The sequence below is a fragment of the Rhipicephalus microplus genome, chromosome X, assembly GCF_043290135.1.
Source record: "Rhipicephalus microplus isolate Deutch F79 chromosome X, USDA_Rmic, whole genome shotgun sequence".
NCBI classification, from domain to species: domain Eukaryota; kingdom Metazoa; phylum Arthropoda; class Arachnida; order Ixodida; family Ixodidae; genus Rhipicephalus; species Rhipicephalus microplus.
In genome coordinates this window covers 383,539,837-383,563,648 of record NC_134710.1, presented here as the reverse complement: position 1 = coordinate 383,563,648, position 23,812 = coordinate 383,539,837, and the positions used below count along the sequence as shown (strand labels likewise).

At 44.4% G+C, this 23,812-nt stretch overlaps 2 protein-coding genes across 2 annotated transcripts in view; both read left to right on the top strand.

The window, feature by feature from the left end:
- Positions 1–23,812, top strand: part of LOC119161930 (visual pigment-like receptor peropsin) — a 321,513-nt gene that overhangs the window by 167,651 nt on the left and 130,050 nt on the right. The gene's annotated exons all lie outside the window — the stretch shown is intronic.
- On the top strand, positions 1,215–12,296 carry LOC119176781 (sterile alpha motif domain-containing protein 3). Its single transcript, XM_075880058.1, has 9 exons — positions 1,215–5,480; positions 8,306–8,415; positions 8,493–8,723; positions 8,791–8,875; positions 9,593–9,739; positions 11,153–11,377; positions 11,509–11,683; positions 11,818–11,891; positions 11,978–12,296. The coding sequence occupies exons 1-9, from the start codon at positions 5,337–5,339 to the stop codon at positions 12,245–12,247; spliced, it is 1,461 nt and encodes a 486-aa protein (XP_075736173.1). The 5' UTR covers positions 1,215–5,336; the 3' UTR covers positions 12,248–12,296.

Here is a 23,812-nt window from a genome sequence, read left to right as displayed (position 1 = left end):
ACCGGTGGTTCTTCGAGGACTGTTGGTTCAACACCGGCTTCCTCTGCGTCATCCATGTCCATATATCGTCTGTGCACACGGTAAATGTGCCTTCGATAAGATTCGAACTCACTGTAGGTTTTCGCACACCCATCCACACCGCACATGATAGAAAATCTATTGTCGTGGCGATGGTCTCTTATGTGCCAGACGACTTTGCAGAGCTTCGTGGACGAGAACGCACATCTTGGGCATGAGTGTAACATGTTCACTCGCGGCAGTATTTGCGTACAGCCGCTGGGCGGTATTCTGGACTAAGTACGCCGACGGCTCACCATGATTACAGGTAGCTACATGGCAGACGTAACTGCAGTTCTATCCGTAGTTTTCACCAGCCGAACTGGGCCAGCATGGCTTACCATTTAGGACCAAAAAGTTGACAAGACGGCGGAGGGCGAAAAACATGAACCGGCAACACGTGGAAGCTCCGCATTCTTTGAGGGTTTTTGCACGGCCGGGCTAGACTGCACCTGGAAGGCGGGCGTCGTGGAGGAAGGGGGGGGGGGGGTGGGTGGCAAGGGTGAGATATTTTCACTGACAATAAGGATAAGGAGTAGTTGCCTTTACACGGGAATTCATGTGCCGTCTTAGCTGCGGGTAGCGAGAGGGTACACATTCCTACACGTGTCTAGCAGCGCCGTGAATATTGGTCGATGCAGAAACGGTTTCTTTCAAAATCAAGTTCAAGATCTAGTGAAGGATTCGACGAAACACCGTCTGGCGAGGGGCATACGTGTCTTGCAAATAAACAAACACTCGCCAAATTTGCAACGATATACGTTGCAATTAGCGAGCGTTTGTTTATTTGCAAAACAAGTTCAAGATTTGAAAAAGCCACGCTAAACTGGACGGACATGCTTTTCGTGGAAGTACACTGTGCAGGTGGATTTCTTGGACCTGCCCTTCATCGTGCCCGAAATACAGGCTGCCCGTAGGGAAAGCGCATGGGTTGGTTTACTTCATGCCACGCACGTGCTTATTGTGACATTTCATTCGTAGGGCAAGTATTGAACTTCCTGAGAAGCTACGGCAACATAAGAGCGATGTCCCCAAGTTCCAGTGACAAAGAGTACGTTCGCGGACCACGGCATCTATTTTCACAATGCCGGCGTCGTCGAACAAGATGCAGCTTATTTAAACAGGTTTTCGCGAAATCCTGGCCTATTCAAGACAGTCAGTCAGTCAACAAACTTTTTACACATTCCCCTGAGGAGCTGACGTCTTTCAAGACGGCTGGTCGGCTGCGGGCGGCACCCACGTCGGTACAGGAAGGGCATGCCCCTTTCGCAAGGAGACAGCCAGTAACTTCAACCGGCTTAAGGTGCGCTGCTAATCGAGTGCGCTCAATATAATTTCGCTCATCATGAAGAATAGGCACGACCCCACGGCAGGAAGAAAAAGTACGCGAATCGTGGAATTTTTTCTTGCAGCTAAAAAAAAAGAAGAAAAGAAGTGGATATTTCAAGGGCTAGTTTTTCTTTGTTAGTCTTGATATTGCACCTAAGAACAACAAAACAAAACATTTGTTTACTCCTTACTTTGATTGGCGTCCCTCTGTTTCAAGTAAAGTCCATTAATTAAAGGACTGCACAGCAAGCATAACCGCAATTAGTCTCCTAACCATGGTTATAGAAATTAAACGGGTGATTCCACGGGAGATAAGGTAATAAACCGAACTGAAGTGAGATCGACAGGAATCTGAAAAGGATGTATCACATTTGATTGAGTATTTCATATTTTATGTATATAGCACCAAGCAGCCCGAAAAGGAACCCAGTTTTCTTTTAAACTGCATAATTTATGGGATCAAAAATATGGAACATATTCAATGCGGGGGACCAATTTCATCACCCGTCGTTCTCGACAGGTGATGAGGGTGTTATAAGCAAACATTACCGTTGAATTTTTTGTGTGAAATGTATGCGACAGAAACAGTAAAGTAACATTTATGAAACGTACTTGTAAAGCGAAGGAAACTATTTTTGAAAAATTTCTGAATATGCAACACTAAGTATAAATTGTTGTTGGGCGATTTGATTTAACGTCAGTAGGGTACATAATACCGCAAACTTGGAAAAAACACAGATTCTAGTAAATAAGTAGGAGGGAGCAGAAAGGTCGTGCGATAAACTTCTTTGTTTATTTGAAAGAACAGGCCACCAGATTACAAATCTCTGCGAATGCGTGCGTCAAAATCGGTAAACACTGGTCACATTCGCGTGTCAGAAAGCTGCAGCTCGTTTTGGTAAAGTAAAATAGTCGTATCAATAATGTAAGCTGTGCCTCTTTTCTTAATGTCAAACGCCCCCAATAGCTCGCACTAATGTTTCGTTGCTTCTGCCTATTATCTTGACCTCGCGAAGCCGAGGATCACATCTGCAGGCTATACCATGCGCAGGTAAATACGCATTTCTTTTATTCTTTAGAGATAAAGGATGCTCCCGAGTCGGTCGTTGAGACAGCGTCCTGTTTGGCCTACGTACGTATTCCCACACGACAGCGGTATTTATGCAACCGTCACGCATTTCACATAAGGTATGGTGTGCTTCTTCAGGCATCCAGGCATTTCTGTCAACGTGGCTGACCCACGGACACCGTCCAGCCAACTTGTGTGGTGCCGAGATTACGCCCACGTACCATGCTTATTCCAGCTCACAATCATCAAAAGGTAGCAAAGGTTTGCTTTTGCGTCCACGTCTGGTGATGATGTAAAAATTTGAACGACTCTCGAGTGCAACGATCCCGGCGGCGATACCAAATGTTTGTTTTGTCGAGAAGTGGGTGACACGTGTTATTGGTACCTACTTTACACAGTGTTTAGACTTGAGTGAATAGCCGTTTGTAGAAGAATTATTAAGATGCTCGCTTAGCCGAATGTTTACACACCGACACCAACTCGAACAATCAGCCATTTTTACACACCAACCCGGTTGCCCCACGTACACCCACCTCAGTTGTCTATTGGCACAATGGTCACAGTAACTTAGAGTGGTCTAGAGTGGCTATAGACCACTCTGGGCTCCGTGTTTCGGAGCACAAACCGAGATCTCAACCAAAAAGTGTCACTTTTTTTGGTCTAGTGAAATATGCCGATGGAATATGCATGCCGATTCGACGCTGCAGTGTACTGGTTTAATATGGCAGACAGTGTGCCATCTTAAGAAGCGGAGGTTGGGAATACTTTCTAAGAAGAATAATAAAACATTAATTGGACAACTGCAGATCGAGAAGACATACGCGCCCGATATGTTTGAACTCTTTAGTGTGATTCAGCGGTCCTCTGGATACCATTCAATTGTACGATATGCCGGGGCCATCCTGATTAAATGCGTCGCAGTGGTCTAGCTAAACTATATATGGTCATATCTCCGACGAGCTTTGTAAAGGCAGCCACCCGCCCCATTATTCTGTCAACTAACATGATTTTAATTAGAACTAACAGACAATGACTCCAAGAAATATATAGAGGGTGTTATTAGAAGTAATTGCAATGTACATGTAAAGAAAGAAAATGGCATGGAAAGATAGCAGTCCGCTGGTAGGGACCAAACCTGTGACCTTCGAATAACGCATGCGATGCTCCAGAGCAGGGGTTCGCAACCTGCGGCCCGCGAGGCACTACTATATATGTGGCCCCGGCAGGACGTCCACCCCCCCCTCTCCTTCTAACCTTATTTCTTCGTATACTTAAAGGACCAGGCAGTTTTGGCCTAAAATGCAATTTTTTTAGTAACCAATGTTTAATTGGAACCTCATGACGCGTGCTTAAAATAAACATGATTTTACAGTTTTTTTACATTATCCCTTTGCTCGCAAAGCCCCCCCCCCCCCCTTCCATTTGGCCCGTCGCTGTGCCAACTTCTGCTCTAGAGCATCGCACGTGTCGAAGGTTCGGTCCCTGACTGCGGTAAGTTACCTTTTCGTCCACTTTTATTTCGTCAAACTTACATTGCAATAACTACGAATAACATTCCCTATACTATCTCTGGCATCATTGTCTGTTAGTCCTCATTAATATTCTGTCGAACAAAGAAAAACGAGCCGTTCAGTTTTCACTTCTTTCCTTCAGCCAATGTATGTATATCTTTCCTAACAGAACAACAAGACCTTGAAGCAACAAAAAAAATTTCTCACACAGGTTTTGATAGTGAATATTACCTACATGCAACACAATCACTCCATTAGAGTCTCTCTCGGAGTGAGACCGTGCGGAAGTGACATAATATCGCTTGTAGAATAAATGATGTTGACACCGGTGATTGTTTTGTCACGAACTCAATGGCCACGATAAATGAAATCTTAGCACTTCATTCACGTGCTCGGAGAACATATTCAAGTTCTCATCGAATGGCCGAGAGATAACAGAATTCTTTGCCTACATTATGCTTGAAGCAGTTTGTTTTTACGAGTGGCCTTGAAAACTGTGTCTCACACCTTTCAAAACAACACGTGGGGAGCTGCATCACACTATCTGAAATAACACAACCGCTGCTTAATTAGTATTGAGCGAAGTGGTAGCTGCACATGACTTCTGTCGTCGTAAATTCACGTTAAAACGGACGTGGCATCTGCCTACACGAGCGAGTCATGCAGCAGAGAATTAATATAAATTAATTAATTTGTGCGCTCGATGCACACAAATTGAATTGAGTTAGCTTCTTTGTGGTGGTCTTACTTATTTGTACCAATGTCCATCTGGTTAAGCGCATAATTGTAAGCTATATAAACATGGAAGGTGGTGGCGCGTTACAGTGTCGAACGTTAGGGGGGGGGGGGGGGGCAGTGGTTTTCAGAATCGGAAAAGAAAGGAAAAGTGAACCCCGCAAATATTTGCCGCCAACTGCGACACCTGAGCAGTGGTTCACTGGGGAAGGGGGATAATAGACTAGAGTGGAGAGATGAAATGGGAATAAGAAAGCGAGAGAAGAGACCAGGAAAAAAAAAGGGGGGGGAGAACTTGTTCTCTTTTCATGCCCTTCTACTCACTCGCTGTCCCCAACTGGACCGGCATAATGAATAAAATGTTCTTTATTACCTTCGCATGCCAGCTACAGGTTTCAGACAGGACAAATTTCCGCTGCACAGAGCCAAATGGTCTTCAAGATTCAAAATTTTAACAACAGACAGCGTCGTTGTGATAGTTACCTTCAGGAGGCGCTGATTACTGAAACGCGGCAGGGGGCGCACACATCGACGGAAGCTGAGCCAGGCTAGGGTGGCTAGCCAGGCAAAGAGCAGGTTGTCGCAGTGTGAACGTGTCAGCAGCTTTCCTCCCGCGCCCACGTGCTTGTGTATTCATGGAGCCGCCGGAATTCCAATATTTGGTGTCATTTCAAGGCCGCAAGAAGATTATTTCTGCTCGTGGACCGACGGAGGCGGACATTTTGGAAGCCTTGAAGACGACAGACTTTGGCCATTCTTTGCAAGCATGCCGGATTGAGGTATGTTGTCTCTATCCTGAAGTGCATCGAATTGCATTGTGACAGTGGCCCAAACAGTACTGATTATATTCCGTTGTTAGCACGTGCTTCAACAGTTTTACCAAGCATGCGCTCGCGCTTTTCGAAGCGTGGGGCTTTTCTTGCCCTGCTCTCTCACTGGAGCTGTCGGCCCGCGAAGCGTGCACGTGGTCTCGGAGTTGCTGATGGGAGATGTAAACCAGGTTTAATCTCCGCTTCGGCGGCGCGCAACCACCCTTTGCTGGCATTCGCAGTGGTTGTGTTGCGATAATGTAATGGTGCGAATCGGCTATCGGGGTGGTTTTAAAAAAAAAGTGAAGAAATAAGTGTGGCCTCGTAACTGTGGCTCACTTCGGAGGTCAACTCAACAACACTGCACCGAGGATGGGGAAGTGGGAATGACAGATGTAGAGGATGAGAGGTGAAAATGGTAAAAAAAAATGCGCACTCGATCTGTCTCTCGGAGGCACGCACGAACTTTCATTAGCGGAAAGTGGGGCAGCGCGCTTGGTCATCCAGTTATCGAGCAGGCAATGCACCAAGACACGGCGTTGGTAAGATGAGTGGCCGTCGCTGAGTTCGTTTCCTGGTGTTCAAATTGAGCGAGATTGTTCACGAATAAAGGCATAGCTAGGATGTTAAGAGGTTAGGTATGTAAGGAGATCAGCAAAAAAAAGTAAGACTTTTGTACCGCACGTAAAACATGAAATCAATAAAATTGGACTACAAGAAAGACTTATTATCAATTTCGAAGGACATGGAATAGGCTAATTTCTGTGGTTACTGCATGTATCTTCCATAGTGAAAATAGCGTGGGTGCAGAAGCTGCTTGTTAGCATCGGCATGCGCAGGGTTCCCCTCTGAAGAGGGGGGCTGGGTGAAGGTTGCACGCCGGGCACGTTCTCTCCCCCCACCCCGAAATTTTTTTTCGCTCTGCCTACACAGAACAAAATGAACGTTTACCTGCCCGGTACCCACTATAGATCAGAAACGTGCCCTCCCCTCTGAAAAAGATATCTGCATACTACCCTGGCTGACTTTGCGCTGCCTTCTGAAACTCAGCACCCCTCTCCCTATTGTGTCAATGAGTGGGGCAAACATGGCGACCCCCTTCTACGTCTTAATTGACAATAGGGTGAGGGGCGGGGGGACCGCCAGCTGTGCTCCCAGGTATGCTCGTCAGAAACTGAAAATTCTCAAAGCTAGCGTAAAGTGTTGTGTGTGTGTGTGTGTGTGTGTGTGTGTGTGTGTGTGTGTGTGTGTGTGTGTGTGTGTGTGTGTGTGTGTGTGTGTGTGTGTGTGTGTGTGTGTGTGTGCGTGTGTGTGTGTGTGTGTGCGTGCGTGTGTGTGCGTGCGTGTGTGTGTGTGTGTGTGTGTGTGCGTGCGTGTGTGTGCGCGTGCGTGCGTGTGCGTGTGTGTATGTGTGCGTGCGTGCGTGCGTGCGTGCGTGCGCGCGCAGTCTTGTGTTCTGGATGCTTGTTCACCAATGCTGTACGTTTGCCCCACGGTCGGCATTTCTGTCTCGCAGGTGTCGTTAGGTGTGTTTAATGCTTTGTATTCTTTGATATATTGTGTTGCTTTGTGTAGTGAAATCATCAATAATTATTAGGTGTGTGAGTATTCAAATTACCAATGGAATAGCGACGGATCCTTTATCTCTATTTAGCTATTTCATTGCCGAAATGTGTGCACTCGAAACATTAATGGGCTATCAACACTGTATTTATTAGCGCATGATTTCGCTTCTGCAAAAAACTATGGTGTTGCCAAGCGGTGGTGTTGGATGTTGAAACACAGTTTGAATTTTAGCCATTTTTGTAAAGGTGATAGCTGCCAGGTAAAGCCAGCTACATAGGTCAGAGAAAGTGTTTCCCAGAAACAGTCTGGAAGATAGAAGTGCAGCATAGCGTTCTTGCAGAGTAATATGAGAAGCACGATCATAAGATCGACTTCGACATCGCTTCTGTTCTTGAAACAGAAAGGAATCTATGAAGGAGGCTCTTGTTCAAATGCTGTTACATTCAGAACACACCTGTAAACATGAACCGGTCGTTAGGAACAATTCCCTCTGTATACGTTCACAGCCTCCGATACGCGAGAGAAAGAGAAAGCAGGGGCCATTGTCAAACAAGACGGGGAGATGCTTCCATGACCAATATAGTCATCTCCTTAGGAAAATACCGAATTGGTTCCGAAACGTCGAGATCTCTACGAACTTGGCTAGAGCCATTTCTAATTTCTAAATTGTGATACACTGTAGAAGAAAAGTTTGACGACAGAGATAACAACAGAGCTAAAAAATTTGCTTCAGCTTAGCGCACGCAAGAAATGCAGCCTAATAATTCCTTCAACGTGCGAAAATATAAGGCTCCATGGTCTATTGAATGAAGACTTGTGCCATTAGCGTATACAGTATTTTATAGATAGCAGATACTGTGAGTGTGGTTTTTCGTTGTAGCACAGTGATTATCTTCTGCTAGTACAGCAATCATTAAATGCTTTTGTTTATTTCTAATTGATGTTATGAAACAGTGAAATTTCACAAGTTTAATTGTCACTATTTCACAAATCTGAACTTACTGATACCGAATGTCCAGACGAGTAATTTACAATGCTCTTTACAATACATACATTAAGGGTTTCTCGACAATACACACGGCATCATGATAATAATAAAAAAAAACAGGACAAGTAAAGTGATTCTAGGGTGCTATTGAATATAACATTGGTAGTCTGCTTACTTCAGGTTCTGTGCCTATTGAGGTAACTTTATGGGAATTTGAACATCACATCTGAATCTCTTTCAGGTATACAACGTCCGACATGATGAATTTGTGGACCCACCAGCTGGCCATGTCTTCTCTGAGAAAGATAAAATCAGGCTTGTGTGCAGTGAAAACTTCTTAATGAGCTGCAGGTCAGTACCTAAATTTCAGGTGCCAAGTTTAATATTGCTTTTGGAAAACTGCATCACTTACTAGCCTCTGTTTTCAGCACAACTGACAAAGTGACAGCAGTGCATGAAGGTAGCCTGCCCAAGACCCTTGAAAGTAATGAGCAGTCACCTAGTCAGCAGCTTGCCTGCTGTGAAAATGATTATAGGCTACCACCTGTGCCCTTAGATATTAAGGATGCGATTGAAAGGACACAACCAGGAAAAGTGTCCAGTCACACTAAATCCCGCATTGTAGGGTGGATTGCAAATCATCTCATGACTATAACAGTGTAAGTATAGGCATGTATTTGCATGTGTTTAATTCAGTACAGGTTTTAAAGTTGCTCTTTTTTACAGCTATCCAGGAAGCCTCTACGAAGCAGCTGCAAAATCTCTCGTGTTGGAATATCCAGTGCTAAGGGACACTATTGGCACAGGCTGGGTAAGCACTAAAGCAATGGCATTCCTATAACTTTATTGGGATGTCATACATGTTGGTGAGCTAGACTGCAGGTGCCCTTCAAGTTATTTTGTTCTTGGAGAGCATTCAAGAAGTTTCAACCCCATATTTATTACATTTGAATAATTGCCATGCATGTTCTTAGAGTCGTTTCATCGAACTCTGATAATGGCAGACATTAACTTGAGGGTTTGATAATAATCATCAACTAGGTGCCCATGGCCAATATATTCATATCATGCATTAATAAAGTTAAAAACTGGCCCTGGTTATAAGCTTTAACACCGGTTTAAGAGGATAAATACAGATGTAATGCATCGCTTCTGGGGATTGAATATTACCACTAATGGTATATGTAGTTTCTAATCACAGCTTGAATAGAGGCTCACACAAGCTCAGTTCTGCGACTGAAATGCCACGATCTTCGCCATGCCGCATGACTCCAGCACATACATAAAATGCAGGAACCGGAGTTTGGAATGAGCAGATAAAGCTAAAATACAACAGATATGCTGATATTACTAGGAACAGCTAAATTTGCCAGGTATTGTCACCTGAATCTGCTTCTGCCCCATAGCAGGTTAAAAGCAGTGTATCAAGGTTCCCAAAGAATCATTTGCTTCAAAAGTGACCATGTTCAAAGAGGACAGTGTCCACTGTGCGGAAATTTGAAATAATAAAAAAAATTGTTGTTTCCAGGACTCATGGAAAGTCTCCTTGAAATACAAATTCGCATATATGAGGAAGTCTCTGTGCACAGTTCCAGCTGTTCAAGCAGCGAGAGCAGCTTACGGAAAACGCAAAGACTTAGAAGAAAGCACCAATACTAAGCGGCACTGCCATGTGGTAAGTGAAACGTCAAATGGACTGGTACATAGAACTCAACTATGAAGTCACTCTTATTTTATGTGTGAGCTACTGAAGTAAAACATTATTCATGTTTTTAACGATATAACCTCTTCATATCAACACATTAAGAAGCCAGGCAAGTTTTCAGGGCCATATTGACAGTTAAAGTATAGTAAATGCAAAATAAGACAAAATAAATTTGGTAAACAAAAAAATCATCTTATCTCCTATGGAGAACAAAACAACAACTTTCACAGTTTTCATGCAAGGCTCTATTATTTGAGTCAAGATGGTAACGCTCTATCAAACTTCTATGTGTCCCTGTATGTTTAAAACTCGGCGTTTCAGCAAGTGCCGCGGGCATGTTGCTCGATTCCTCATTCTTTTCTTCATTTTGTAGCTAGGTTCCCGACTTGGCTGATTCCATGCTCCTTGGTTAGCAAGTAGTAGATTTATTGCTCGGTATCAGCTTGTTATTGACATCATGCATCATTCCAGCTTTAAATATTGTGTTCTACATTTTGCACCATACTTATCACTGAAAGTGACTGACAATCCTTTGATTCAACTATTAAACTCGCATGAGTACTGAAATAAGTGGACAGGTGAAATCAAACTACTGCAGCTCAGTGAGCATGTGATGTGAAAGCTCCAACCAGCGATAATTAATGCCCTTTCAGTGGCCACCATAAACAATGCCCATATGCTATGCTTGGCTTCAATATCTGTCTGTCCTCTACATTAGAAAAGCTCCTTATTGCTCTTTATTTGTTGACTACACCATGTAACTATACATAAACCAATGTTTTTCCAGAAGCTTTTTAGAGGTGAACATTTTTTTTTGGGGGGGAGGCAAGATACATATTAGGTTCGAAATTTCAAGTTTTCAAACTTTCTTTTTATATGAAAGAACAAGCACTACTAACTAATATCTGGTCAAAGTTTTACATATATGACATACATATAAAGGCAACAACTCTTGTATTCTAACACCGACACCGCAGTTGGCAATATTTAAAATCAGTGTTACCTCTTCAGACTCCTTCTGATATAGGTAGGAGGCGTGGTTCACTGGTTTTACACACACATTTGCGATATGCTGGTTCACAAGGTGTAAATTTGGAAGTGGTGAAGTGCCGAGGTGGTCGACATTGGAGAGAATCATTGTGAGAACTTTGATATTAACATAATTTATGACACACTCGCAGAGCAAGATGGTATCAGTACACACTGCTTCAGTTCTCTTACGTAAGTCAACCCTGTAATTGAGTTCTCTACACATGTCCAGTTCAAAAAAATGCCAACATTCTTCAACTGAGCTAGCAAAAAGTTGAGTTTTCATGTCTGCCTATTTCATGTCATTTGTCGTGATCTTTCACTGTGCAGTACCATCTTTTTTTTGCTGATTAGATTGTAGATCTCTCCCAACATGTCGCTTCTCAGCATGATGAGGCTACAATTAATAGCCATATTGACTACATGGTGAAAGAAATCAAGCGGCCTATTCCTGACATGCAAAAACTCGGTGATTCTATGGAGCAGACAAGACCATCTAGACAGAAGTGGATGAAGGAAATGAGGCCATCAACAGCAGATGTGGTGCTGAAATACCCTGCTTTGGCAAAGGCTGAAATGGTGAGCAGAAACAGCTGTGGTTTTGATCCTGCTGCAGAAATGTATGTGAGAGAACTTAACAATGAGTTTTTTTATGTTATCGATAGTTGCAAATTTGTTGGTGATTCGGTACAATTTTTTTGTCGTTCTAGCTTCATGAGGAGTTCATTGCTCTCACTGGCGTTAACTTAGAAAAAAAGGTCCTGGAATTTATAAACCGGTATGGAGACCGGTGTTTTGAGCTTGCGAAGTGTCGTCGTTGCGCGAAGGAAGCTGTGAAAGCAATTGAAGAAGAAGTCGAGGCACTGGATGGTGACGAAAAGAAATGTACGTGTAGAAGCTTGCCAGCTTTTCCAGTTTTCCCAAATTTCCAAACTTTTATAAGTCATTTTCATAGGAGTATTACTGTCAATGCCCTTATATGTGAAAGTTTGATGTGCCTAAAAATATTTCGTCAACAGATCGCTTTGCCGTTGGCATTGTCGAGTTGCTGCCCATGCTCCTAAAGGAGCAGCCGCGATTTCTGCAGGGACCGGTGAGCTTATTTGCTTTACCTTTTTTTATATCAGCTAGTATACTTTTCATCAGTGATGCTGATTTTATGTATTACTCATTTTACAGGACACCTACCCTGCCCTTTCGCTGAAGGGCAAAAATGCCTCTGAAGCTACAAACATAGTTGCGAGCTTTGAAGGGCTTAGTGTAGAGGTGCTTGATGTAATTGCAGGTATGACGGCGCTTATGGAAATATACTGGATATTCGATGTCAAGTACAGTGGCGCCAACAAAAAAACATTCACTCTACTTGAACATTTCTGTGGCTTGCCGACAAGTGCAAAGCAGATGCCGCTAGTCATACGGCAAATATCATCGCTTGAAAAGGCAACTTAAGTTATGCCTACAGACGTGTGTTATCAATAAATGTTTTCATATAAAAATGCACTGTGTGGCATATTTCATTGCTCCCTGGCTTTTGGAACAATGCATTGTTTTGTTCCTGACAATGTCAGCCGCATAAACCTGTGGTTTTATACGGCCGTTGACACTCAGCAGTGAATTTGGAGGTGTGTTCGTAGTGTCTTTCATGATAATATATTTCGCAGTGTGGAACAGAACCAGGTGTTTTCCAAGAAAAAGTGCTAAATACCATGATGCAATACATTGGCAATTATTCTGATTTTATATGTATAGTGCATATCTATATTATTGGTATATATACCCGCATTTTCGTCGCATTCATTACAGCTACAATGTTCTCGGTAAAATATGGCCATCAGAATAATCAATTCAACTAACCTGGTGTGCACACAATTGTGTATTCGAAGAGTCTGTCGTACCTCCATACCAGCCGTAGCTAGTAAGAACGTAGCATCGATTACTAACATATTAGCTTCGTAACTTTGGAAGAAGGTAGTGGAACTTGCTACTTTTGGGTAGCAACGGCTTGTCACATATGTTACAACCATATTATAGTAATGGGAGTAGTAGTAACTATTGCTACATATGCCGTTACTAACAGGAAGTAGTAATGGCAAGGCCAGTAACAGTTACTACCCTTGTTGTTGCTACCTGCTGTTAGTAACAGCAACGGTAGTAAGGATTCCTACCCTTGCTTTTACTAGCTGCTGCTAGGAACGGCAAGAGTAGTAACAGTGACTACGCTTGCCGTTACTAACTCCCGTTACTAACAGGGTTGTAACATATGTGACAAACTGTTACTACCCAAAAGTAGCAAGTAGCACTACTTTTTTTTTAAGAGTGTACAGTCGCGAAAGATGGTACTACGCATTTGCGACACGAAGCCATTAATGCGAAGAGCATTTGTATGATGACCTCAGTCGGGTGACTCTAAAAAAAAATGGGCTGCTTCACGTAAAAACCGCTCCTTTTTCGAGCTCATGGCGGCACTGATGTTGTCATTATTTATGTATAGCGATGGTTTCAGCACGGGCTGTTGGCATACATTAGAGAGCTATAGACTATGTACACTAAACAGATATTCATTTTATTCAAATGCCATACATTTGCATCATCTGATTGTGGTAGGAGAGCCTCGTAATTTGCGGCCCTGAACTCACTTTTACAGTATTTCCTTCTATGCTCTTGATTTCACTGTGTTGGAAAACATACCGCAAATCAACATGCATAGGAGTTAATTTGCGTGCATGAAATAACCGTGAGGCAGTTGAAATGTCTTCGGCAATGTACCAAAAGTGTTAAGTGCTGGGTAGTGCTACAGCAACAACGTCATCTTGACATTAATTAAACATCCTCAGCTTTATAACGAGGAGATAGAGCTGGGCCACTAATCCAGCTTAATGTATTAACTTTTTGAGAGTGTAGGAGGGTGAATAACAACAATGTTAAGGAATAAAACTAAAACCGAAGCAATTCACCAAGTTGGCCAGTAACGAAAGCAACCTGAACGTGAAAGTCGCAAGAGCAATACTGTTTTTTTTTCAATTTCGCAAGTTCATATCCCAATTGCAAAAAAATAACTAATTTTGAGGCTACAAGGTTCAACATTAGTTATTTCTTTGCGACTCAAGACACAACTATAGGGTTCCTGTGAAGAACTTCGTAAGAACTATAAAGCTTTCTGAGCATTCTAAAAGAACGCTCGTTGAATTCACAAGGAATCGGTTGGGCCAATTGCAGTGGAAGCGTCAATAGTGTCCCACGAATCGGCCTAAAAAAGGCTGTGAAAACGCTCTCTTCTTGTTCATTGAACAGCTCGTTATCTGCAAAGCGAGTCAAGCCAAATAAGACGGGGAGGTGGCAAAGAAAAGGCAATGAATGGTAAGTCGCTCTGTCAAATTCTGGTCATTAAGTGCTGTAGCCTGGTTAAATTTGCCGGATTTAATGTTGGATTAAGGTCCAAGTTTTCGCACAGCAAATGTAGCGAGAACAAGATCGCAGAATCACGCGTTACCCATTTTTGCACACAACGACAGTCACTGTCTCACGTTCGTGCCAGCAGGTCCACGAAATGCCACTTTCGTGAAGAGATTTGTAGCTTTTGCGCTGTCACAGATGTCAGCACGGTCACTGACGTAGGTTATTTCTCCTAAACGTCACCACGACTGCTTTTCCTTGTGACGTACGGTGAGTGCAGCGCCTCTGATACAAATCACAGACCTCACGCATAGCACGCTGCACTGCAGCTCATCGGTTCCCCGTCGGCAGCCTTGCAATACAGCGCCTGTCACTTTTCAGTGACGTGTTGACAAGGCGAAAGGAGCCTTATCGGAAAAATAACGAGACCATTCAAAGTAAATGGCGAATGCGACGTCTGCCAGAAAAGGCGACAAGGGTGCTCCAACCTTCGAGACGACGAATATAGATACTATTTAAAGGTTGAGTCGCACACCAAGCGGCTGAGATATAGTGATTGATTAACCTTCAGATTGATCTCATCTGGCGAACATGTTGTTCGTTTTCTCTATTTGTGTATCCTTTCCTGGCAACTGACACTGTGGAGTACAGTGATCAGGAGCAAAATTGCAGGGCTGAATTCAAAAATGACTCACGTGTTTTCCCTATTAAAAACAAGTTTTCAAGAGGATGCGATGCGTATACATCAGGAGTTGGATGTATACGCATCTCATCGTGTTCATTCCGGACCAAATAAATGTCCTCTCTCTCTCTCTCTCTCTCTCTCTCTCTCGTGTAGCATAAAATTATCTTTTGAATTTTTGTCAGTGTGTATTCAGGGGGCCCTCGGCTTTTTTAACGTAAGCCTGCCTAATGAAACTAATGACAGCGACAATCTTCCTCGCCGGGCTTCTCCTTGTCTTCTCGCCATTCATGCTTTCCCTCGTATAGCCACTGCAGTTTGAAACTGCGACGGCCTGACAGAACTAATGGAGCGCCGGCGCTATTGTAATAAATGTAACGCTGCCAGAACGAGGTTTACATTACGCTGAAGGTCGTCGTGTTAAGGTTTACCCTCTTTTTATTATGATCAGGTGTAATCGAACATAGCTCAGATAATAGAAAGTACTTACCTATTGGCTTTCGCGAAATAGGCCGAAGTTCAGGCAATGATTGATTGATATGCCAGGTTTAACGCACCAAAACTACCATATATTTTTGAGAGATGCCTATGTCAAAAGCTTTGCAAATTTCTATCACCAAGGGTTGTTTAACCTGCACCCAAATATGAGCACAATGGACTACAGTATTTTCGCCTCTATCAAAAATGCAGCCACCGAAAGTTCAGTGTATCCCGGCTGTGGCGGCTGCATTTCCGATGGAGCCGGAAATGTTGTAGGCCTGTGTGCTCAGATTTGGGTACACGTTAAAGAACCCCAGGTGGTCGAAATTTCCCAAGCCCTCCACTACGGCGTCTCTCATAATCTTATGGTGGTTTTGGGACGTTAAACCCGACATATCAATCAAAGTTCAGTGCAAGATGAAAGCCTGCAAAGATTACCAATTATAGAACACAAGGTGTCAATGGAGCCTACGTGAAGGTAAGTGATCTTGTCTTATTCAAAGCTACAAGAATTTCAAGGTTTTAGCCTGCAAGAAAGCAAGCCCGCTTGTCGAAACATCGGTTCTATAGCACCACCCCATGTTCAATAATTTTGAATCTCCTTATTATGCTCTTGCGTTATTGTTCCAGATGTTTTTATGTCGTTTCTGTGCTTCAAGACATACTCACACACACACACACACACACACATATATATATATATATATATATATATATATATATATATATATATATATATATATATATATATATATATATATATATATATGGGATATGGCACAACGGGAGCGTTGTCAACAAGGATAAATATATTTATTTCCCAACAGTTTCGGGAGGGGACCTCCCTTCATCAGGGGATGAGTTATACTAACATGAGTTTCCAAACTTCCTTGCTGCCGCGTCCCTCTCGCCTTGAAAGACGTTTGCGAGAGTGAGAGGGAACTGGAAGAAGGAAAAAAAAAAGAGAAAAAAGACGAAAAAAGAAAGAAAAGAAAGAAAGTAAAAAAGAGGAAGAACCACTGTCAACACTGAGAACGAAGCCAACTGTCCGTCTACATCCACCTACGGTTCATATCACGTGCTGTTCAGTTCTTGGCGTGTGTCGGCCACCCAAGATTGTCGCCGCGGTGCCGGGAGGGTCCGGGACAGCGTGCCTAAAGAAAGGGGTTTCCCCGTAATCGGTCGTTCGGCGGGCGGCGGGCGGTGTGTGTAAAGGAAAGGTTTCTCGTTAATGGGTCGGTCGGCTATTTACCTTTAATCTTCGTCCGTTTCCCTTCAACGGTCATGAAGTGGTAGGCGAACGTAAACACTTTGTATGTGCATGTAAAAAAAAAAAGAGGACAGTCTACACGTACGAGTCAGTCAGAAAAAAGCATGGTCTCCAGCTATCAATCTTTGTCACCAATTTTCTCCTGGCTTACTTCTCAGAGGCAGTTGAGTTTTCCGGGGTCCTCGTTAATACCGGCTACTAATGTACGAAATTTGAAAATAAAATATGCCTCACGCTGTTCGCGCTCGCGTCTGTTTGAAAAACCGGACTGCAAAAGAGTTACGCTAATATTTTCAAAACTGTGGTTTGGCAGGCGCAGATGTCTAGATAAAGGTAGCTTCGGCAGTGAAGTGGCGTGGTACCGGTGATTATTGAACCGCAGCCGAAATGGCGTGTCTGTTTGGCCGATATATTCTTGTCCGCAGATGTTGCAATGTAGCATGTATATTACGTTACTGGAGTCACAATTAAGGCTTTCAGTTATGCAGAATTTGAAATCCGAGAAGTTCGCTTTGGATTCACGTGTTGTGAGCATCTGTGGGCATACCTTGCATCGAGATTTTCCGCAGGGATGGCACCCTGATTGAATTTTGGGGGTGTTTGTTTTTGCCCTGACAAGAATGTCCTTCAGATTTTTATCCCGGCGGTACACCACGTGAGGTGGCTTCGCGAAAATAGAAGTTAGTCGTTTGCTTTGCCTGATTATGTTGAAATGGCGGGAAAGTATGTTGTTGATTCGTGGCGCTGATGAGGAGTAAGTTAGTACAAGGTTCGTTTGGGAAGTCGTTTTAGGTACTTTGTTTGGTCCCTTAATTATATCATTCCTGTTCACGTTGCGAGCACGTAGTATGGCATCGTCAATAATGTCTTCCGGATAATTTTGTTTCAATAAGGAATGCTTTAGGTGTTCCGCGTGTCTGTCAAATTCCCGCATATCGGTGCATATTCTTCGGTACCGGTAGGCCTGAGAATATGGAATACCCGTTTTGCAATGCTTTGGGTGGCTGCTGTTGAAATGTAGGTACATTTGACGGTCTGTAGGCTTTTTGTAAAGGTTTGTTGACAAGCGGTCATTTTCGACCGTGACAGTAACGTCCAAAAAGTTAATGCTAGTTTTGGAAATTTTGTGCGTGAATTTTATTGACGGGTGGCATTTGTTAAAATCTTCTATGAAGCGGAAAAGACTTCCCTCATCATGGTTCCATATCATAAAAATATCGTCTAAGTATCTTCTGTAGTAGAAAGGTTTCAAGGTGCGTCCCTCAATGAATGGGATTTCAAGTGAAGCCATAAAGGTGCTCGCGAAGTTTGGGGCCATTTTCGTGCCCATTGCAGTGCCACTGACCTGAAGGAAATGCTTGCCGTTGAACTCAAAATGGTTATAATTTAGTACAAGTTCAAGAAGTGTAAACAGTACCTCGCCACTTACACTACTTGATGAGTCAGATTTTACATATTCAGAAACCATAGCCGCTATTCCGTCATGGTGGGGTATGTTGGTGTACAGTGAGCAGACGTCCATGGTCACCAGAAAACTGCCGCCTGGGATGTCGAGACTTGAAGTTTCGCAGATGAAGTGGTTTGTGTCCTTTAGGTAATAGGGAAAATTTGGGGGGATGTTTTTTATTAAGGAATTGATGCATTCTGATATATTTTCTGTTGATGTGCTGTTACTGGATACTATCGGACGTCCCGGATTACCTGCCTTGTGTATTTTGGGGAGCAAATAGAATCGACCGGGAACAGAGTGGGCCGGTAACATTGCTTTCAACATTTTGCCGGTAATTTTCTCGTCCCGGCGGAGATTGTTTAGGGTTACTTTTATCTCCCTTTCAAATTTGGGAGTCGGGTCCGTTGGAAGTTCTTTGTAGAATTTTGTGTCTGATAGCTGTCGTTCCCCTTCCTTTAAGTAGTCCGACGTATTTAGAATTACTATGCAGCCTCATTTATCAGCCGGTTTGATAGTAATTCCAGTGTTTTTTCGTAGTTCATCGAGTGCCCTTCGTTCTGACTTTGATATGTTGTTTCGAAATGGCCGATTTTTTCCATACGCTCTGATGATATCTTTTTGAACTGCTGATATATACATATCGAGGTGTTTGTCCCTCTGCTCACCCGGACACCATGATCCGTCACCACCAATCACTCTATTCTCGTTCGTACAGTCCTTGCGATCATGAAAGTATTCACGGAGGCGGAGATTACGCGCAAAGTTATCGAGGTCTTGGTACAGTTCAAATTCATTGAATTTACCGGATGATGGACAAAAAGTCAAGCCTCTCGACAAAAATTGAAGCTGAGCGGGTGTGAGTGTTGTGTTCGACAGATTGAGGACATTTTCCTCATAAGTTTTCGTCTGCTCTTGGCTATCACGTGGCACGGGAATTTCAGCGTCATATTCGAGAGTAAGGATGTTTTGATTAGGATTGCACTGTGGTTCTGAGTTCCCATTTTTCTCCTCAAAGTTAGGTTGAGGTACGGGTGGTCCCTGGTGTTCTTGTACGGCCTCATTCCTATTTTCCTGTTGCAGAGCAGTGGAGCTACTGCAATCCCGCTTGAATTTTCTATCTTTTACTACTGAAATTTCGCCTCTCTTCTTTAGTTCATATCTTTCCAGTTCTCTTGCCTCATGCTCTCCGAGATTAGATACCAATTTCTGCGTGGCCTCCGTGACACTGTGTTCGGCGGCCTTACGCTCACAATGGTCCGCAATGACCCGAGTCAGTTGCAAGGACGCTTCTAGTAATATTTTTTCCCACTTCCCCCTTTCTGCTTCACTTAGTGTAGACATTGAGGGGTTGCAGGCTAGGCGGAGACCCTTAGGTGCAATTTCGTGAGATAGATATTTGTTTAGTTGTTCTGCGTGTTTTTCGTATTGCACCCGCTTTTCAATGATTTTCCTGATCGATAGAAATGAGTGGGACCATGCGTGTTTAAGACTGCCCGTACCTTTTGTTTCCCCGTGTCATTTGGAAGCCGCCGCCTTGGTCTTCGCCGCATTCGTCCGCCTGGTGTTGTAGGGCCTCGCTGGTGGGAGTGGCGACGTCGTCACTGCTGGGACCCTGGATGGCTCTTTGTGTCCCTCGGCTCCTGGTGGGACCCGCTGGCTCGCTGGCTTCGCTGGTGGTAGTGGCGACATCGTCACTGCTGGTGCCCTGGATGGCTCTGTGTGTCGCTCGGCTTCTTGTTGTTGAGGGGGCTTGGCACTGGAGTTGTCCGTGCAAGCGATTGCCGCCGATCTCCATGCCGCCGACGTCCATCGCAGCTGCACCCTCGTGTGCTGTGCCAGTAGCGCGACCCCCTCGAAGCTTGCATGTAAGCCGTCAGCAGCCAGGAAGCGGCGCAGCGGGAGTGTTGAGAAACCGTGTTCGACGTAATAGACGCCTGCTCCCAACAACCCGTAGTGGCAGAGACGGCGGGCCTCTCTGCTGAATCGCTGTACCTCCATATTAAACTGATTCATTGATCGCCAGTTCGAGTCCCGGCGTCGGCGATTGGGTGCGCGAGGTAGTGGCAGACTAAGATGCAGTGTCTTGATGTTCGGGCGCATCTGCCTCATTCGCTTCAATGCCTCCCTCAACGAATCCAGTGATCTTGAATATATATATATATATATATATATATATATATATATATATATATATATATATATATATATATATATATATATATATATATATATATATATATATAGTCAAGTAGATCCTCGGTGAAAACTCACAACGTAGTTTATTTCTTTCGACGTTTCAGCCACAGTATGGCCTTCATCAGGAATGAGGGTAGAATTTGTTGGTGCTCAGCTTTATACAATTTTAGAGAGACAGAGCATGCAACAGAAAAAAAGACTGAGAACATGGAGTATAGACACCCCCCCCCCTCCCGGTCACCCCCATTCCCCTTTTTTCCCTTTCATTCCCCTTTTCTGTTTCTCCCTTCTTTTCCGTTTCCCTTTTTCTTCTCCTTCCCTTTTTTTCCGACAATCACTTTTAGGATGTCCGCGGTCTGCTTATCCTTCCTTCCACTAACGTATTGTTCCCGACCAGACGGTGCCGCATGGCTGCGGCGGTTCGGGTGTAGAGAAAATGAGCTTTTTAAGAAGTTTAAGCCTTTAACTCCTCTCTGTCACGTGAACGTCTCGTCTCGTCCTTGAAAGAGGGGCGCCGCGTATTGCCGCAGAGGCTGGCAAGCGGGTGCAATGTCAATTGTGGTCCGCTTCTGGATTACGCAGTAGGGACCTCCTGATTGTGCACAAGGTTGCTTTTGGACATTTCATGCTTGGAAGAATTGATTTGTTAGTAAGCTGGAAACAGAAATAGATGACAGCTGTACTTAGGAAGAGTAGTTACACTTGGAAATATTTTGAGTTGTCCAGTGACCGTCGCAGCTGCAGTGCCGTTAACTCAATTATTGCCATTATTGCCATTAGTGTTTTATAAAGCTTTAATTGCTGCAAGTGTACACAGATTCTCATTTATTCCTCTTTAGAGTGTGTTACATCGATAAATGAGGTATGAGATTTATTGTTCACGTTCTCGCTTTGACTTAAATCCAGTTTCGAAGAGTTACTGACAGCTTGTCGAATGCATGTTCGGGAAGGTTGAGATCTTCTGATACAGGTAGACTTGGGTCTGATTTCCCACGGTCTCTGTGTTTATTGAAACGAATTCGAAATGGTGTTTCTGTTTGTTCAATGTACTGCATACTGCACACGTTGCATTCGAGTAGGTATACCACATTGGAGGAATCGCATATTAGGTTTCCTCGTATGTTAACCAAACTCTTGGATTGTGTGCTGGTTGCTTTGTCTGTTTCTCGCATCGCTTTACATACAAGATATTGTGACATTGAGCAAGGTCGGCATGAATTATTAGGGTGTGAAGTATTGATTTGAGAGTGAACACGTGTGCCTTTGAGGTTGCGTGGTCGTCGGTAAACGACGCCAGGAGCGGATGGGAATGCGCGTTTCTGACTTTGTTCCAGAATCGTTTAAATATTTTGTTTACATTAGGGAAGTTCGTGCTGTAAGTTGAGCAAAGGTTTCTTCGTTGCGGGTCTTCTTGTGGTGATCGCTTCATAAGTAAGTTATCACGCTACAGTTTTCTAGCTCTCTGAACGTCGTCTTCAATTACATGGGGGGGGTGGGGGGGGGTATTTTTGCTAATCAAGCATAAGTTTTAGCCTCTGTGAACTCGTGTCAAAATCAGCGTCTCTTGAGTAGACGCGCTTAAACCGATGAGCCTGACTGTATGAAATACTGTTTTTACAGTGGCGCGGGTGTTCGCTTTGGTAGTAGAGGTATTGTTGTCGATCCGTTGGTTTGTGATATAGAGTTGCAGACCAACGCAAACCGACGGATCGACAGCTATCCTGGCCGCAGCTTAACCGTGTGGAGAACTCTTTGCAAAAGGCTTCATACGCGAGACATGAACTATCTCAGTACCGCAATAGCGCCGCTCGGTTGGAATGCTCATGTGTTCAAAGCAATAATTAACGGGATAGGTCTGCTCTGAGACGGTGTATGGGCCGAGGAACCAAAACGGAAATTTGTCGCACAAGCCAGGGGTGTGCGCTGACGTCTGGAGTAGCACCTTGTCACCGGGGCGGAAGAACACAGCCATGTTTGATGCGTCATGCAGATTCTTACTGTCTTGTTGTCTTGCCTCAGTGTTGAGCCTTGTGAGCTGGCGACAGTGTTGGAGGCAGGACACATATTGTTCACAGGATAATGCAAATAGGGTAACAGGGTCGGTCCAGAACGAGGCGTCAAGTAGAGAAGATGGCGATCGGCCGTAGACATGGTAGAATGGCGAGTAGCCAGTTTTACGTTGTACGGCGGTATTCCACTTTCTGGGCGCCAGCGACGCCAGTGGGTGGGCGTCGTCGTCGGTGGCATCGATGAAACTAAGGCTGGAGTGACTGTGGTGACTTGCGCGTAAGTTAGCGGGGCATTAGAGACGTGAGGGTCTGTGTAAGCATTACCAGTCATAGCCGTCAACTCCCCCGTAACGACGTCACGCACATTTGTACTTGGGATATCACAAGGAAACTGACGTGCTCGAAAACCAAGTGACTGCAGCTCCTCTCGTATCATTGCATGGGTCATGGCTCGTAACGAGGGGTGGGCATTAGGGTTGTCAGGGATGGCTACAGGAGAGTTGTCCGACTGCAGCCATGTAGATTAGAGCTCGTCCAGGTGCTGGCACATGGCTACAATGTCAGCAACAGTAGTTGGCTCTTTTGTGACCAAAGCATTGAGGGCACGCACCTGTGCCTTTGAGCAGATGGCCCAGTTTGTCTGTCTCGGTCATGGATGCGTTGACGCGTCGACACACAGAGAGAACATCCTCGATATACGAGGTATAAGACTCGCCTAATTGTTGCTGTCTACCATGAAGCGTTTTCTTCTCCAGACTGCCTCATACTGCCGAAGAAGCGAAAACTTGTCGGAGATGCTCTCTGAAGATGTTTAAGTTGAGAAGGTAGATCTGGTGATTAAAAAACGAAGTCTTCGCTAGGCCGGTAAGTTAGAAGGAGACGTGGCGGAGCTTGTGCGAATCATCCCAACGGTTTGCTGCACTCACTATGTCATATTGGTGTAGCAAGTCGTGCACGTCCTTATTGCGGAGTTCAGCAAACAGAGGGTGCTCGCGAGGTGCTCTGCTGACGATCCAAAAGTGAGTACTGCGGCAGTCGTAGCCGAAGGGGTAAAGGAGATGCGTCTGAGGGTTCGTACTGCGACATGCTGGTAAACACGGGGCCCGAACGGCGACCTGAGCAAAGCTCCAGGTGGTAAAGCCGGTAAGCCGGGACGGGGAATCGTGCAGCAATTTCCACCACTTGTGTCGTAGTGCTTTCCACGCCTTTATTAGGCCTGGAAGACGTGGTCAAAACAGTCACCTCCGAGGCACAGAACAGACCCAAAGGATGTCCCCACAAACGATGAAGATGAAGAACACATTGTGATAATGTATATGTGAAAGTAATGAAGTGTGTTGTAAATGCCCATATATATATTGCCGCGAAGCGTATTGTGGATAATGCTGCGCATGCCGATACCGCCGGCACGCGGCCTTATCGTGGTCCAGGATGCACCGCGATTCATCTGCGAAGATCGTGGCCCGCACGTCGACCATTCGTTGATAACGAGATAGCGCCAGATGCTACGGCGACTGTATCTCGGATGGTGAAC

Bases quoted from the DNA above. Each gene is read 5' to 3' on its own strand.
- LOC119176781 (XM_075880058.1), top strand. From the start codon at position 5,337: ATGGAGCCGCCGGAATTCCAATATTTGGTGTCATTTCAAGGCCGCAAG. The intron at 5,481-8,305 runs GTATGTTGTCTC...AATCTCTTTCAG, and splicing joins TGCAAGCATGCCGGATTGAG to GTATACAACGTCCGACATGA. The intron at 8,724-8,790 runs GTAAGTATAGGC...TCTTTTTTACAG, and splicing joins CATCTCATGACTATAACAGT to CTATCCAGGAAGCCTCTACG.